Here is a 15,140-nt window from a genome sequence, read left to right on the forward strand (position 1 = left end):
TATATATATGCACTTATTTGTGTATACATATATATGTTCATTTAAATACATATATAATTCTTAAATTATTGGGGCCTGATGCTACTTAAAGCTGATTAAAACATTTAGATCAAAGTGTTCCCTGTCTGTGCTGTAATGAAAAGAAGCTAAGCATCAAATGTACTAATTAGAAAGGCAGCTGTTTTCTTGTTAATATCTTAGCTTGAAATAATTTTTTGCTGGGAAGATGAAAATGTCATCTTATCTTTAGAAGTTGCATAGCATGCAGTTGGGGGTTTTTGTGTAGTTTTTGCTGTGGTTTCTTTATTTTTAAATAAAAAAAAACAAAATAAAACCAAGGAACATGATTTTTAAAATATCAAAGAAATAATTTGTGACATCCAGATTCATTTTTCCTTATAAGGCATTTAACACCTACATGACTCCAGAAAAGATTTGCTGTAGTCAATGAGACCAACAAAATTGTAAGTTGGGCTTTTAAATGCCCAGAGGTGAATAGGATAATATTTGCAGACCAGGTTTTTATTTCTCTATTGGAATTTTTGTCTACTTTTCAAAACAATTCATATCATATTGCACATTACTACTTCTGGAATGCAAAATTAAAAATTAATTATGTAACTTTTAAATGGAAGTTTAATTTTTTGGATTTTTTTTCTTAAACAAAATTATTTAAAATAGCTTTTAACTGTTTTTGTATCTATTGAGTCTGGGAGTGATAAAAGATTTTGTGATCAAGAGTTAATAATTGCATATGGAAAAGAATTGCAGCTAAGCTTTCCAAAGGCATGTGATTGCTGGGACAAACATACTTTTACCTTGCAAGGTTGTCTTTCAGTAGCATTTTCCTGCCTATGTTGTCATTCCCGCAGTGGTCCCTGCGAATCTTACAGAATCTGTAGAGCACACCCACATTGTCTCCTACACAGACCAGATTTCTGCTCCTACTTGAGGGGGAAAAAAAAGTGCCTTTCTTTTTTTTCATTTCTGATTAATTAGTGAAAAATGGCCAGTGTCAGAGAAACACAAACTATTCCTTGCTAATTAACCCTGATACACTGATATCCAAGAAACTCTTAGTCCAAGCCAAGACCTAGTATGAGGATAATATACAAGTATCCTTCTACAGCAGAAACTCAAAACATGCCATGTCAGTTTTGCACCAGTCCTGTTCTATATGGCATGTTATTCCTGACCTCAAGGGAAAGATTGATCATGACTTCTTCCATCTGATATTTATGAAATGTTGCCTAGCATGTCTGGCAGAGTCAGTAATACATTTTCCTCTTTTTCTGTTTTGTCTCTTGTTTCTATAGCATCTGAGTTTTGTGTGATTTCTCATTAAACATTCTCAAGTTTCACCCACACAGGCCATCTGGACTATAGTTAATATTTTAGGACCTATCCCCTTAACTTCGATGTACTTTCTTGTAACTGCTAAAACATGGTGATATCTCTTCCTTCTGTCTTGAGAACCTCCTCCTCACATACCCAGACATACCAGAGGAACCAAGGGCTTGATACTGTCAGCAGCTGAACTCTTTCAGATCTCTTCTATATTTTTTTCAAATCTGGGAAAATCTATGATGGGAAAAAGAAACCTGTGAATTCTCAGCAGCAAAAATCTTACCATGATGAAAGGCCTAAAGTCCTAAAGCATAAAATATTTTATTAAAAATAAGTTTCATATCAGTGGTTCCTGAAGCTGATTTGTTGCATTAGATTATGAACACCAAAATGGTACTCTGATGACCAGCACAGGAACAGTGTGACCCAATAAAATGGATTCACTAATGACACTGTCAACACTATAGCTTGATCCCTGTCTTCACCTGAAGCTTATTTCCCTCTCAGGTTCATTGCATTTCATCGGAGTAACTGTTTTATGAACCAACAACTTCTATTCCACACCTATGATTGGAGCAAGCATTTTACTCTGATTTAACCCAGAAGTATCTCTCAAATAGCTCAGTCACTTTTGAAATAGTCTTAGGGTCTGATGTTACTATTTGTCATTCTTATAAATGTGAAAACAAGCTTGGAAGATAACAAAGGTCAGATAAACGCTTTTAAAAAAGAAACTGACAGCTCTTATAATACTTGTGCTTCATGTAATAAGACACTTATCTGTGATCTCATCTTCCTGATCATGTGGGATTGCTGTAATGACATTTCTTTCTTAAGGATGGACCCACAGAAATGTTTCATGGTCTGTCCCATAATGTTGACTAACTGAACCCCAATCACTTGCTTCTTGAACACAGCGACTGATCATTATTGGTATCTTCTTCCCTGTTGTGCATCATTCAACCCAGACAAAATGCTCAGTCACAAGGACATGGTTTGGGCATTGATGCATGTGCAGAGGGTCACTCATGACTAAAGGAGGCTCACTGAGCCACAAGCAGGAGCAGCTTGGAATTTTTCGGCTTGTGAAAAGAGAGTAAGGGCAGAATTCTGTTCCCCTTATTCATATGTCCAGGGCAGCCTATATATTCCAGAAGTCTAAGACATATTCAGGAGTGCAATTCAGGGGTTTTAAGTAGCATCTGTAGAAAAAGAGACATACCCAAGCACGTCCAATAGACACTGAGCACCTATGCTTATGTAGAATTGAGCTCTAGATTTTGTTGATCCTGACTGAGATCACAATCATCACATACAATACCTACATTCAGGTGTCATAACCTCTGAATTTGACCCAAGGAGCTGTAATAATGGGGAGTTTAAGGGCTGTCATGGAAGGTACACTGCATTAGGCATCTCTAAAATCTAGTTGAGAAAGGTTTTACAAGGTAGGGGTTTCATCCCACTTCTAGGACAAGCACATGAGACTCATATCTTTGAAAGAAGATAAGATTTACTTCCTCTTCTGCTCCCCAAAAGTTTTATTGAAGCTGCTTTTATATAGTTCTGTGTTCTGTCTGTATAAATTTATTGCAAATTACAGAAAATTCCTTGAAATTTGCCACAGTTTATTTTTCCTCTTTTGTTGTTTGTTTTCAGAGTACTGCAGAAATCTGATCACCACAAAACCGCTTGCCAAAACAGCACAGAAACAGGGTAGAGAGAGTAACAGTGATCTTGCCAAAGAATTTTGATCCGATATTCTGCACAGTGCACAGAGTGCTCTGCCTCAGTAGTCATTGAAACACTGGTTGTTTCTGAGACACTGCATCCATAACCTGTGTTAAGCTTAAATATAATTGCACTGTCAATCAGAATGCTACACAGTATAATGCATTTAGGTGTCTGCTATGCCTAAATGTGTTTCTCTAGGGGAATCAAATAGTCTTAATTGGCTAGTTTGGGATAATGATCCTTAAATTCCGTGTCTCATCCTTCTTCCCACTTCTTTGCTATATCATCCACAACTTAAAACTGGAGGATGAGCATAGGTGTGCAAAAGGACATTTTATTGGGGATTATAAGAATATATAGCAAAACAAACATAAACCTTTCCTGGAGTGAAGAAAACTAGGACATGAAAGTTTGTAAGGTGTATGGATACATTGTCATTAAACAGAAGATCAGCATATGTTGCTGTATGCACAATTCCCTACATCTGTCAATTTTCCCCTTACCCTGTCAAGAAATATTCTCTCCCTCCTCAAAATGTGAAGAAAACACTGTAACTACATTTCCCACTGTCCTTTCAGAATGTCTATGGTTGAATGATGGATTGAAGAAAGAAAACCTTGGCTTTAATCTGATAGAAAATGATAGTTGACTTTTTTGAAGAATATCTATTTCACTTTCCTGAAGAACCTCACTCTTTCTGTGGTGAGGTGTTTTAGGGAAAAATTTTTCTTATTTTGAAAATCATCTTTAGGGCCAGGAACTAAATCTCATGAGTCTGTTAACCTGTTAAGCATGTAACAATCTGTTAATCCAGGACTTTTTCGGTTTTCACTGAAAGTGAATAGGATCAAGGTTTAAAAAATTGAACTATTTTATGCTATTATATGCTTATTTTTATTTTCCATGTACATATTAGAGGACTGTCTAATAATTCAGTTTTAGAAAATTTTACCTTCAGAGGAGTTTCCCTTTGCAGAGAATGTAAGGACTAAGAGCAGTAATGGACTTTCTTCTCTTTTCTTATCTACCTACATGTGAGCTGTGTTGAAGACCATACTTGCTGTTCTGCTTTCAGTGAATGTCCGTGTGTTATTTCTAATGGAAAATATTGTGTATGTTCCTGCTTTTGTTTTCAAACATGTCTCTTAGACAATAAAAACCCTCCTGCATTCTTCTTATTTCACATATATATATTCCTCCTCTACTCTGTTTTCCCATAATTGTCCACTTACGACTTTCTCCTCAAGTTCTAGACAAAGGCTAAGCAGAATAATTTCAAAAATTTATTTCCAATACAAAAAATATTTATAAAATTGCTTGTTGGAAGTAATTTACATTGCTGCCTTGCTTTCTGGAATGATGTGCAACGTGACTACTTTCTTAAACAGTCATTTTCAAACGGAGTACATAAAGCAAAGTATCTCACTGGTGAACATTGGCTATGCAGTTCCTTCACTACCAGTTGAACTTACAGTTTAAAGCTCATGGTTTTAAAGTCAGAATTAGCTTTTTTAATGGGTGAAATATCCTAAGTATTGTCTTTAAGAGCATGTTGGACTATTGATGTATTATTCAACTTTTTTCACAATCAGTCTGAGTAAAACACTTCCAGTTTTTACTGTGTATGAGACTAACCTTGCTTCAGCCCAACTGCCTGTTGGCTGAACTGACACTATCAATCAGATAGTACTCCCAGATGTCCTTGAACAATCTTCTTCTTTTAATTAGAAAAGAAAAATTAAATTTTTATTTGTGTGTGGACTTCAGTGCTGGCTGATGCTCTTCTTCATATTTTTTTCCTTTTTTTCCCATGATGCAGACTAGTAAATTTAACTATAAAGATTATTTTTTAAACTTTATAATTGAAATCACATCACTCTCTTAATAAAATACTCTTCTATTGTTTCAATAAAAGCATTATTTTATTGAAGATAATTGTATTGCATAGATTTATTAGCACACAGAAATATTTAAATCACTTTTTTTCACAAGAAGATTTAATTTAATAAAGCTTAAAACTTTAAGATTTGTTAGTCTATAAAGAGTATGCTTTGAATATAGATATATACGTATAAACATTCATAATTCAGTAAAAATTGTTATTGCATTTAAAAATTTATTTAAAATTATTTAAAAAAAATCTTAGATACAATGATAATTTTATCTGAACCTGTCTCCTACCTTAGAGAAAAGTGTCAGAAATATACATATAAATTTAAATAAATATAAAAATATAAAACAATTCCTGTTATTTTTTCAGTATCCTGAGGAAAGCCCATGGCTATTCTTAGACACTTTTAATCATGCTAATATTGCTGTTGTTTTTTTTATTTAAAGAGTAAAAAAGGTGACAGAAAAGTAGCAATTTTTCAAGTTTACAATTCCTTACCAGTTACAAATTGTCCTTAGTTTTATCTGTGTTAACCTTCATATATGTGCAGATCTCTAACCAACTTAAAAGAGCATAAAGAAATCATATAACATTCAGTTACTTGCTCAAGGTATTTAGCTGGAGTTATTTTGAGGATATTTAACATTTTAGCCATTTTAGCTACTAGTGAGAGGTGAAAACATCCTATTTGCATTGTTGTGCCTTATAAGATGTGTGGTCCTCTTCATCCTTCCCTCTTTCCACCCATGATGCTTGAAGGAGCTGATTTTAGACATTCACAGGGGGAAAAATGAGGCCTGCCTTGCTCTTTTGTTATCCACAACAGTTTTAAATGCTACTGTGAGCAAAAATCTCCCATGATCACCTTTGTATCCAAGGGCTTTGAATCTGCTGAAGAGAGATATTCTTGCCGCTCTCTTTCTCTTCTGCACCAATGTTGACATTGGCTGCGAGTCCACAGCTGGCTGAACACGAGTCAGCAGTGAGCTCAGGTGGCCAATAAGGCCAGTGTCATCCTGGTCAATAAAAGTGTGGCCAGCAGGACCTGGGCAGTGTTTGTCCTCCTGTACTCAGCACTGGTGAGCCATACTTGAATCTTGTGTTCGGTTCTGGGCCACTCACTGCAAGAAAGATACTGAGGTGCTGGAGCATGTCCAGAGAAAGGCATGGAGCAGGTGAGGGAGCTGGAGCACGAGGAGCTCCTTGTGAGGAGCAGCTGAGGGAGCTGGGGGTGTTTAGCCTGGAGAAAGGGAGGCTCAGGAGTGACCTTATTGCTCTCTACAATACCTGAAAGGAGGCTGTAGAAAGGAAAGGATCACCCTCCCGAGCAGCTAGTGATAGGAGAGGACACAGCTTCAAGCTGCACCCGGTGAGGCTCAGGTTTGCTGACAGGAGGAATTGGTTCACAGAAGGGTTGTCAAGCATTGGAACAGGTTGTGCAGGGAGGTGGTGGAGTCACCACGTCTGGAGGTGTTTGAGAAAAAACTTCACGAGGTACTCAGGGCCATAGTCTAGCTGACAAGGTGATGATGAAAGATTGGAGCTGGTGACCTTTGGAGGCCTTTTTCAACCTAAATGAGTCTGTGATTCTGTCACCTCCATTGCTTTTCCTTAGCATGTGTTCAGATGCCACAAACCAAACTTGTGTAATTATACATGCTTAAGGCTGAGCTCTTAAACAAGGCTTACCTGCATGACCCAGGTTCAAATGTATTTCAGCTGGTTTACAACAAGTGGTTCTAACATTTTCAGTCATTGTGAGGATTATCTAACTATAACAGCAATCCCACTTCCTTCACTGCTAATGCTTATGAAGTAATAGGCAATTCAGAAAAAGGAGTGTATGATCTGACCCAGTGTATTCCAAGATCTTGTAAGTTAAAAAATGGTAATATGAGACAAAAAGGGTTTTAACAGAAAAGGAAATTAATGATCATGATGATAGTCCTGACAGATGGTCAGAGGAAGTTGAGAAGATAGGCCTAGAGGTGTTATTTAAGGGGAAATGAGACTTTTTTGGGGTTTTTTTGAGACAGACTGATATTAAAATAGTTATTGTGAAAAACATATGCAAAGAGTCTCAGACTGGGAATAAATACTTCTTTCTGTGTCAGGCTGAATAGTGGAAGTGAAAAGAAACATGCAATGTGTGTTAAAAGGCATCTTCTTTTTGAAGGGCACTGGTAATAGGATTCTGCTATCTGTAACTCAGGAATGCTACTTTGTTGGAGTGCAGCACAGGAAAATATACCTGCATATACACTACCTAATAAATTAGACTTCTTTTAATAAATATTCATCCAGAAGCACAGACACTAAAATTGTTCAATATTATAACTCCTAATTCTGTAGGTACTGTGGTTTGAACTCTGAAATTCCTCTTCCTGTGGCTAGCTCAGTGAGACATAATACAGCATTAAGTAGGATAGCTTTCATGTTTCTTTTTCTTATTCCTAATAGCTGCAGATACTTTAGAGTTAGATTAACTTGTCTTTTTTTTTTTTTCTGAAGACTAAGGAATTCAGTATTCATATATGAACAGCGTGGAGGAAAGGAGAGGAAGGGAGGGAAACAAAATAAATTTTCAGAAGGGACTATGGGAGTTCTCATGAATGAAACAGATCATTGCTGCTCCTTGGATCATCACCTGAAATTTACATTTTTATTCCCATAAAGCAGGAGGTATCTTGCAAGGCAGTGTAAGGCTTTCCTAGGGCATTTTAATGCTTTTACATCTTTCTTTCTGCATCATATATGCTTAGTTGTTTAGGGACCTAGAACTGAGAGCCACAGAAGCAGAGGGGAAAGACATGCTGTTTATCTGACTTGCAGTCAGTTGGTAAAAGGTTTGGAACTGTTTCTATTATGAGTAATTTGTGAGTCAGAGGCAGGTACAACCAGCATCCATCTCTTTCTTAGGTAAAAAGAACCCAAACAAAAAAAAGCTGTTTGCACTCATGGGTGCTGCACAAAATCCTAAGAATCACAGAGGCATAAGACTGTAGTTGAAAGTACAAAACACACAATTTAGACAAGTAGTTCAGCTCTCAAGCAACACTGACCAATTACTTTGACCAATTACTTTGACCAATTACTTTGTAGGTATCCAGAAAATTTCCAAAAATCAATTCTGGAAAAATGATAGAATTGTCATCAAAGAGTGTCAATGTGACTGCAATAGGTAGTCATGTAAGAGCACGTGGCTACTGTAGCAAAAACCAGAACTTTGGTGAACTCTTTATTCTAAAAACAGAGTGAAAAACAGATGAAACTGCTAAAGTTTTATCAGGCTTGACATGGAATTGTTGGTATTTATGTGGATTCCATATAAAGTGAAAGGTCAAGACATACTTGAAACTCAATCCTAACTGAAAATATTTGCCACTTGCAGTAAGCCTGGATCAACTTTCTGGTTGTGATGAGAAATTCAAACATTTTTGTCACTCAGTTAAATCCTAGATGCTACACCGAAAGAGAGGTTTTTATGGGGATTTCTTTTGATAGAAAGCCTGTGTAAGTCAGCAAAGTGCCATATATTCTTATCTTCTCAAGGTGACTTGCACAGCTTTTTTTTCCTTTGTTTTGACCATAAAAATAAAGAAATAAAATATTTTGTGTACCATTAGGGCACAGCTGGGGCTAGAGTGACCCTTATTCTACTTCCTCCAGAGTAAGACAAATTAAGTGGAATGTGTTATAATTGCTCTAATAAGCCAAACACTCTTGGGACATATTCAAGCCACCCAAGAACAACAGTAAGATATATATAGTCATGTGAATTGTATTGCTTCTTATGTTTTGGATTATTAGCAGGAAAATTTGTTTTCCTCTTGAGCACACAGGGAATTTGTTTTTCTCTTGGAACACACAAGGGCTTGGACTTCCACCACGTAAGCAGTCAGAAAACATACAGTAGTATTTTAGTCTCTGGTACTAGATGCCTGCTCAGTACCTCAAATTTGAAGAAACTCAAACTAACAGTCCAAATATTTGGCTCCTTCCAAAGGAAGCAGAACCTGCTGTCTGAAGAGCTGGGAAGAAATTCTGACTTCAGTGAAGTCAGTGACAAACAGACATGTGCTTTGGTACCTAGAAATGACATGAGTTCTGTGTATGAACAGAAGAAATGTTGTTCTATGTGATGGTTATGTAGCCTTTCTTTAATTTGATGCTGCTACAAATTTCCTTAGTGAAGGGAAAAAAGAACCAAATCAATGCAAAAACCAATTTCCCTGGTTTGAAGCAGTTTTATGTAAGTATTTATTTAATTTACAGTTATTATTGCAAGCTGATGAGCTAATTAATATTCTAAAAATTACTGCCAAACAGCCATCAAAAGCACCATTTTACTTTAAACTTGCCTGTTAGGGAAGTGGTACTTTCATGTGTTTCAATTCACGTTTTGAATTCTTAGAGAAGTAAAGAGGGAGGTCAGCAGAACTGCCACCTTGGGCTTCCATGCCGTAGGTTATAGGCCTCTCAGCCTGACTTTGGTGCCAGGGAAGGTCATGGAGTGTCATCCTGTCTTGAGTGTCATCCTGTGGCACGTGCACAGGGCATCAGGCCCAGCCAACATGGCTTTATGAAAGGCATTCACCTGCTGGACCAACCTCAACTAATGCCAAGGCTACCTACTCAGTGAAAGGCTGCAGATGTTGTCTACCTGAACTTTAGTAAAGCCTTTAACACTGTTTTCCACAGCATTCTCCTGGCAAAATTGGCTGCTTTGATAGGTGCGCCCTTCACTGGATAAAAAAAAAAAAATTCTGGGTGGTTGAGCCCAGAGAGTTGTGGTGAATACAATTGAATCTGGCTAGCAGACAGTCACTACTGGTGTTCCCCAGGGCTCAGTGTTGCGACAGTTCTGCTTAATACCTTCATCAATGATCTGGACAAGTTAACAAATGACACCAAGTCGGATGGAAATGTTTATCTGCTGGAGGGTAGAAGGACTCTGCAGAGGGCTCTGAATAGGCTGGATTGGTGGGTTGAGGACAATATAGGAGGTTCTACAAGGTGAAATGGTGAGTCCTGCACTTGGGTCACAACAACCCCATGCAGTGCTAGAGGGCTGGGGAAGAGTGGATGTAAAACAACCCAGCAGAAAAAGACTGGAGAATGCTGATCAACAGTAGCTGAACATGAGCCAGCTGTGCCCAGGCAGCCAGAGAAGCCAATGGAATCCTTGCTTGTACCCACAACAGTCAGCAGGACTGGGTAGTGATTTTCCCCCTGCGCTTGGCACAGGTGAGGCCACATCTCAAATCCTGTGTTCAGTTTTGGGCCTCTCACTTAAATGAAAGACATTGAAGTGCTGGAGCATGTCCAAAGAAGGGCAACAAAGCTGGGAAAAGGTCTGGAGCAGAAGATTTTTGAGGAGTGGCTGAGGCAGCTGAGGTTGTTTAGCCTGGAGAAAGGGAGGAGCAGAGACACATTATCACTCTGAAAGGAGGTTATAGCCAGAAGGGGGTCAGTCTGTTTTCACAAGTAACAAGTGACAGAATGAGTGATATCACCCTCAAGTTGCACTGGTGAGGCTTATATTGGATATTAGTCAAAATTTTTTCACTAAAAGGGTTGTCAAGCTTTGGAAAAGGCTACACAGGGAAGTGATTGAATCACCATCCCTGGAAGTATTTAAAATATTTGTGGTGGTCCTTATGGACATGGTTTAGTGGTGGACTTGGCAGTGCTAGGGTGAACTTGATGGTCTTAAAAGTATTTTTCAACCTAATTGATTCTATGATTCTATTCTATGGATTGAACTATTACTATAAATAGTAAAATAGTCCTTTTTATTTTTTTTAGGCGTCCCTCTTTTCTCTTATTTGATCTGTCTGTTTTTCTGGGGAGTGATTAATTTACCTGTAATGAGGAACGAAAGGGAAAAAACAGGAGGTGGGAGGGTAGGTGTGCATTCTCTTCCTCTTCTCTGGACTCATCATGCTCTCTCCTATCTTCTCTCTCCTTTTTATCTGTTAATCTTATTACCTATCTTACTTCTTTTTCATGCCTTCATTAATAAGTGATGTTTATACTTCCCTTGCTAACATAGGCTTTTTCCCCCCTTTCATTTAATTATTTCCTGTCATTGTCCAAAGTTGTAAATTCACTTCCTGTTCTCTAATCTGTTCCTCTTCCTGTCATCACTTTATTTCAAGCCTGCTCTGTGCCCTTCCTCAGCATTTTTAAAGTGCATCATTTTCTCCCCTCTTCTCGTCTCCTTTTAAAGTGTTAATACCATATTCATGTGGCAGGGGTGTTCAAGGTGGAGACAGGGATGGCAAGGAAGGAAAGAAGGAGGTTTCTATCCCCATGAAGGGACAAAGCAGAAGGTTATCTCTGAATGTATGTTGTTGTACCTGAATTCTCTCTTCTTCCTGGGACCAGTGTGGTAGAGAAGCATACACTGAACATGCAGTCCATCAGCAGTTCACACTGTTGCTTTTAGCTGTGGGCCATTCTGGCATTATAAAGGAAAGATGGAGCTATGTCAAGCTAATTCTTAACACATAGTAGTTTACTTTCAGACCTAATAAACCATGAATTGTTTGCTTTGTGTCTTGCAACGTAAAAAGTATTACTACCTTAAAATTTGTGTTCTTTTCTAATGGGAAGAAAAATAGGGGGCATAGCAGGAAGGCCAAGAAAGAGTTTAAAGAGGAAAGAGGGCAATTAATAGAAGCAAAACATTATTTCTCTTGCTGAAAGTGTATTTAAGAAGGGGAATATATCACAATAATCAACCAGGTTTTTTGCCTTCAGCCTGTCTGAGGCCATGTGGTTTGGAGATCTGATCACTAGTCCGAAAAGAAAAGGCTGTTTGCAAGATTTCCGGGGTGTTTTTTCCTGGAAAAGGTGAGAGGACAAAAGCAGAAATCTATGACGTACACTTTATGCCTTGTAAGGAAAGTATTCATCTGTCTATCTGCCTCTCTTTCTCTCTCTTTCTTTCTTTCTACATGCATATATATAGAGATCCATATGTTTCAAGCTGTCACAAAATTGATTTGGAGGCAGATTTTTCTTTCATGTACTGCTCTGAAGATTAGGTTAAAAATTCAATATATGGCTTAAACGAATTGAATTGTGTTTTCTTATTTGTTTGCTCTTTTACATTCACTGTTCAGTATTTTATGGAGTTTTGCATGGTATTTCCATCAGTAATAACAGTTCTGACTACTTGGAGACAGAACAATGCCAAAGCAGAAGATACTGTTTGAAAATGCAAACAGCATTTTGTAACAAGCATGCTTGCTTAATACACCCCACAACATTTTGGTGTATACAGAATCTGTGGAATTTTTAAACCATTTCTAAACTCATATTTTGGGTGAGCATGAGTAGCTAGCTCTTTGTTGTATAAATAAGTCATTATTTTCTCATTTGTGTTTGTGCTGTCTTCCAGTACTCTTGTTTTCTTTAATAGTGTGAACTTTGGTTCTGCTTCTCTTTAGAAATGCTGCTTCCATTCAATTTTCTTTGCAACAGGTTCATTGGGCAGTACTTTTCCCATTTTTATTATATTCTGTGGGGTTTTGTGAAGTTTTTTTTTCTTTTTTTTTTTTTTTCTGGTGCGTAACTAAAACAATTTTCTGATTAAATTGACTATTAATAGCAATTATTTACATTAATTTGCACTTGTAATAGCATCGCTAGAGGGCAGTATTGATTAAATTAGTCACACTCTAGTGCTCTTTGGAAACAACTGCAGAAAAGCCTCCAGTACAAACATCTTTGCATTTTTAATACATTGTCATGGCTTTCAAGTCCATTTTTCATTACATCCTGAACATAAAAAGTAAAAGTAATCTTAATCACCATGTATATTTGGCATTGTTATTTGTAACTTTAATGTGTGTAAAAGAACATTCTGTGATATTTATGAGAAGAAATATGCTTGAAACTTAGTAGAAATTAGATGGCATTGAAGTTATTGTAAGCTATATATTATTAGAAATAATTATTAAAGCATAAAGTTTTTATAATAAAATGTATGCTTTTGAATATGTTTTTTCTCAGGGAAAATGCTGTGCAAAATAAATATCTTCTAATTCATTAACTGTCTCCTTGAAAAATCTCAGTACAGTATATTTTATGATAATGGACAGCAAAGACAAGCAGAATTGTAAATTAAAACACTGACTCATTTGTTCTTATTGATTTACAGGTCTCCTGACAAATGCAGCAACACAGAATCCTCGTAGGAGTGGTTTAGGCTCTCTGTGAGCTACTTAACTTAGTCAAGTTACACTGCTGTTGATCATCATCTGTTATATGTCATCAACTCAACTGTCTGTTTCTCTGTATCTCATGAATGACAGCATAATTCCTCTGCATTATGAGCTAAAGTTTGTTCTACCATTCTAAGGATCACTGGACTAAGGAATATAGAAAAAGAGATATGCTTGGGCATTAGCAATACAAAAAGTTCATGGTTAACGTTTCATCTGCGTTATACACCACTGCTGGACTTGCTGTTACCTACATGTTTCAATCCGAAGAGTCTGCTACAATGAAGAGTATCATCCCAATCAGCCTTAGAGAAGACTGTTTTGCCTATGGGAGGACACTGAGGTGCAAAAGAGAAACTCTTCTTGTGCCCTAAACTGTCTGAATTGCTTTTATTTTCTTATACTTTCAGTATTTACAATAGACCAAAGAGCAAAATCTATTTTAAAGTGGACACAATCTTACTCTTAAGAGAGTTATGTCATTAAAATGAAGGTCTCCACAAAGACATGATTCCAGCTTTCACAAAGCTGAAATGTTGTCCAGCAGAAGTCTTTATGGAAAGCTGAAGTAAAAACTAACTCAGAGACCTGCTCTTGAAATGCCATGTTCAAGAGAGCATAACGGAGCACTGAGAAAAAATGACCTATGTTTGAAAAACTTGGACAAAAAGAATACAAACTGTCTACACAGCACCTTTATTCCTCTGTACTTAGATTGACTTTCTCGTACTAAAATAATTTTCCGTTTTAACCAGTTAAACATGCCTCTTCTACAGTTCCATTTTTGATAGTTAAAGTTGGATAATACAGTATTTGCAAAGAGCATGTTTGGTCATCTGTGGCCTATGTCTCATCTGATACACCATTTAGCACCAGAAAGCAAATTAAAGAGAAAACAAAAGTAACACTTGTTTGAAAGAGATCATTAAATGTATTTTGAAAAGCCTAAAGTTATATATTTAACAGTTTTTATATGTTGTATATTTGTAGAAAATCCTATTTAACAATTAACGTGATAACTCTGACAGTCATGAAAAGTGGTTCAGAGTTAAGTTGTGTTTTATTACTTCAGTTGTCTCTGAAGTGACCGGTGTCGTTTGCTTTCTTCCATTGGGACATTCTGGATGTAAAGCATGACCAGAGAGGACTGTGTAGAAAAAGCAAAGAATAATGTTGTTTATATTACATAAATGCATTCAACCATTGCACTGTTGGAAGGCATTTTTTATTTTAATTTTATTTTTTTTTGTCTTTATGTACTGATAAAAATAGAGTGTAAAATATTTTACTCATTGCTCTTCATAGCAAGGTTTTCCTTCCTTCCTTCCTTCCTTCCTTCCTTCCTTCCTTCCTTCCTTCCTTCCTTCCTTCCTTCCTTCCTTCCTTCCTTCCTTCCTTCCTTCCTTCCTTCCTTCCTTCCTTCCTTCCTTCCTTCCGACACTTCCTTCCTTCCTTCCGACACTTCCTTCCGACACTTCCTTCCGACACTTCCTTCCGACACTTCCTTCCTTCCGACACTTCCTTCCTTCCTTCCTTCCTTCCTTCCTTCCTTCCTTCCTTCCTTCCTTCCTTCCGACACTTCCTTCCGACACTTCCTTCCGACACTTCCTTCCTTCCGACACTTCCTTCCTTCCTTCCGACACTTCCTTCCTTCCTTCCTTCCGACACTTCCTTCCTTCCTTCCTTCCTTCCTTCCTTCCTTCCTTCCTTCCTTCCTTCCTTCCTTCCTTCCTTCCTTCCTTCCTTCCTTCCTTCCTTCCGACACTTCCTTCCGACACTTCCTTCCGACACTTCCTTCCGACACTTCCTTCCGACACTTCCTTCCTTCCTTCCGACACTTCCTTCCTTCCAACACTTCCTTCCTTCCTTCCTTCCGACACTTCCTTCCGACACTTCCTTCCGACACTTCCTTCCAACACTTCCTTCCGACACTT

The 15,140-nt window shown here is 37.5% G+C and overlaps 1 protein-coding gene across 3 annotated transcripts in view; it reads left to right on the forward strand.

Moving 5' to 3' along the window:
• TAFA5 (TAFA chemokine like family member 5) overlaps window positions 1-14,354 on the forward strand; it is a 396,302-nt gene extending 381,948 nt beyond the window's left edge. For all 3 annotated transcript variants that reach the window (XM_059472669.1, XM_059472670.1, XM_059472671.1), the window contains one exon: window positions 13,143-14,354. In XM_059472669.1, the coding sequence (XP_059328652.1) occupies window positions 13,143-13,151 (9 nt within the window). In that variant the 3' untranslated portion in view covers window positions 13,152-14,354. The remainder of the gene's footprint in view (window positions 1-13,142) is intronic.
• Window positions 14,355-15,140: the final 786 nt, after the last annotated feature.

Source organism: Ammospiza nelsoni, chromosome 5 (genome assembly GCF_027579445.1).
Source record: "Ammospiza nelsoni isolate bAmmNel1 chromosome 5, bAmmNel1.pri, whole genome shotgun sequence".
In the NCBI taxonomy this organism is placed as follows: Eukaryota; Metazoa; Chordata; class Aves; order Passeriformes; family Passerellidae; genus Ammospiza; species Ammospiza nelsoni.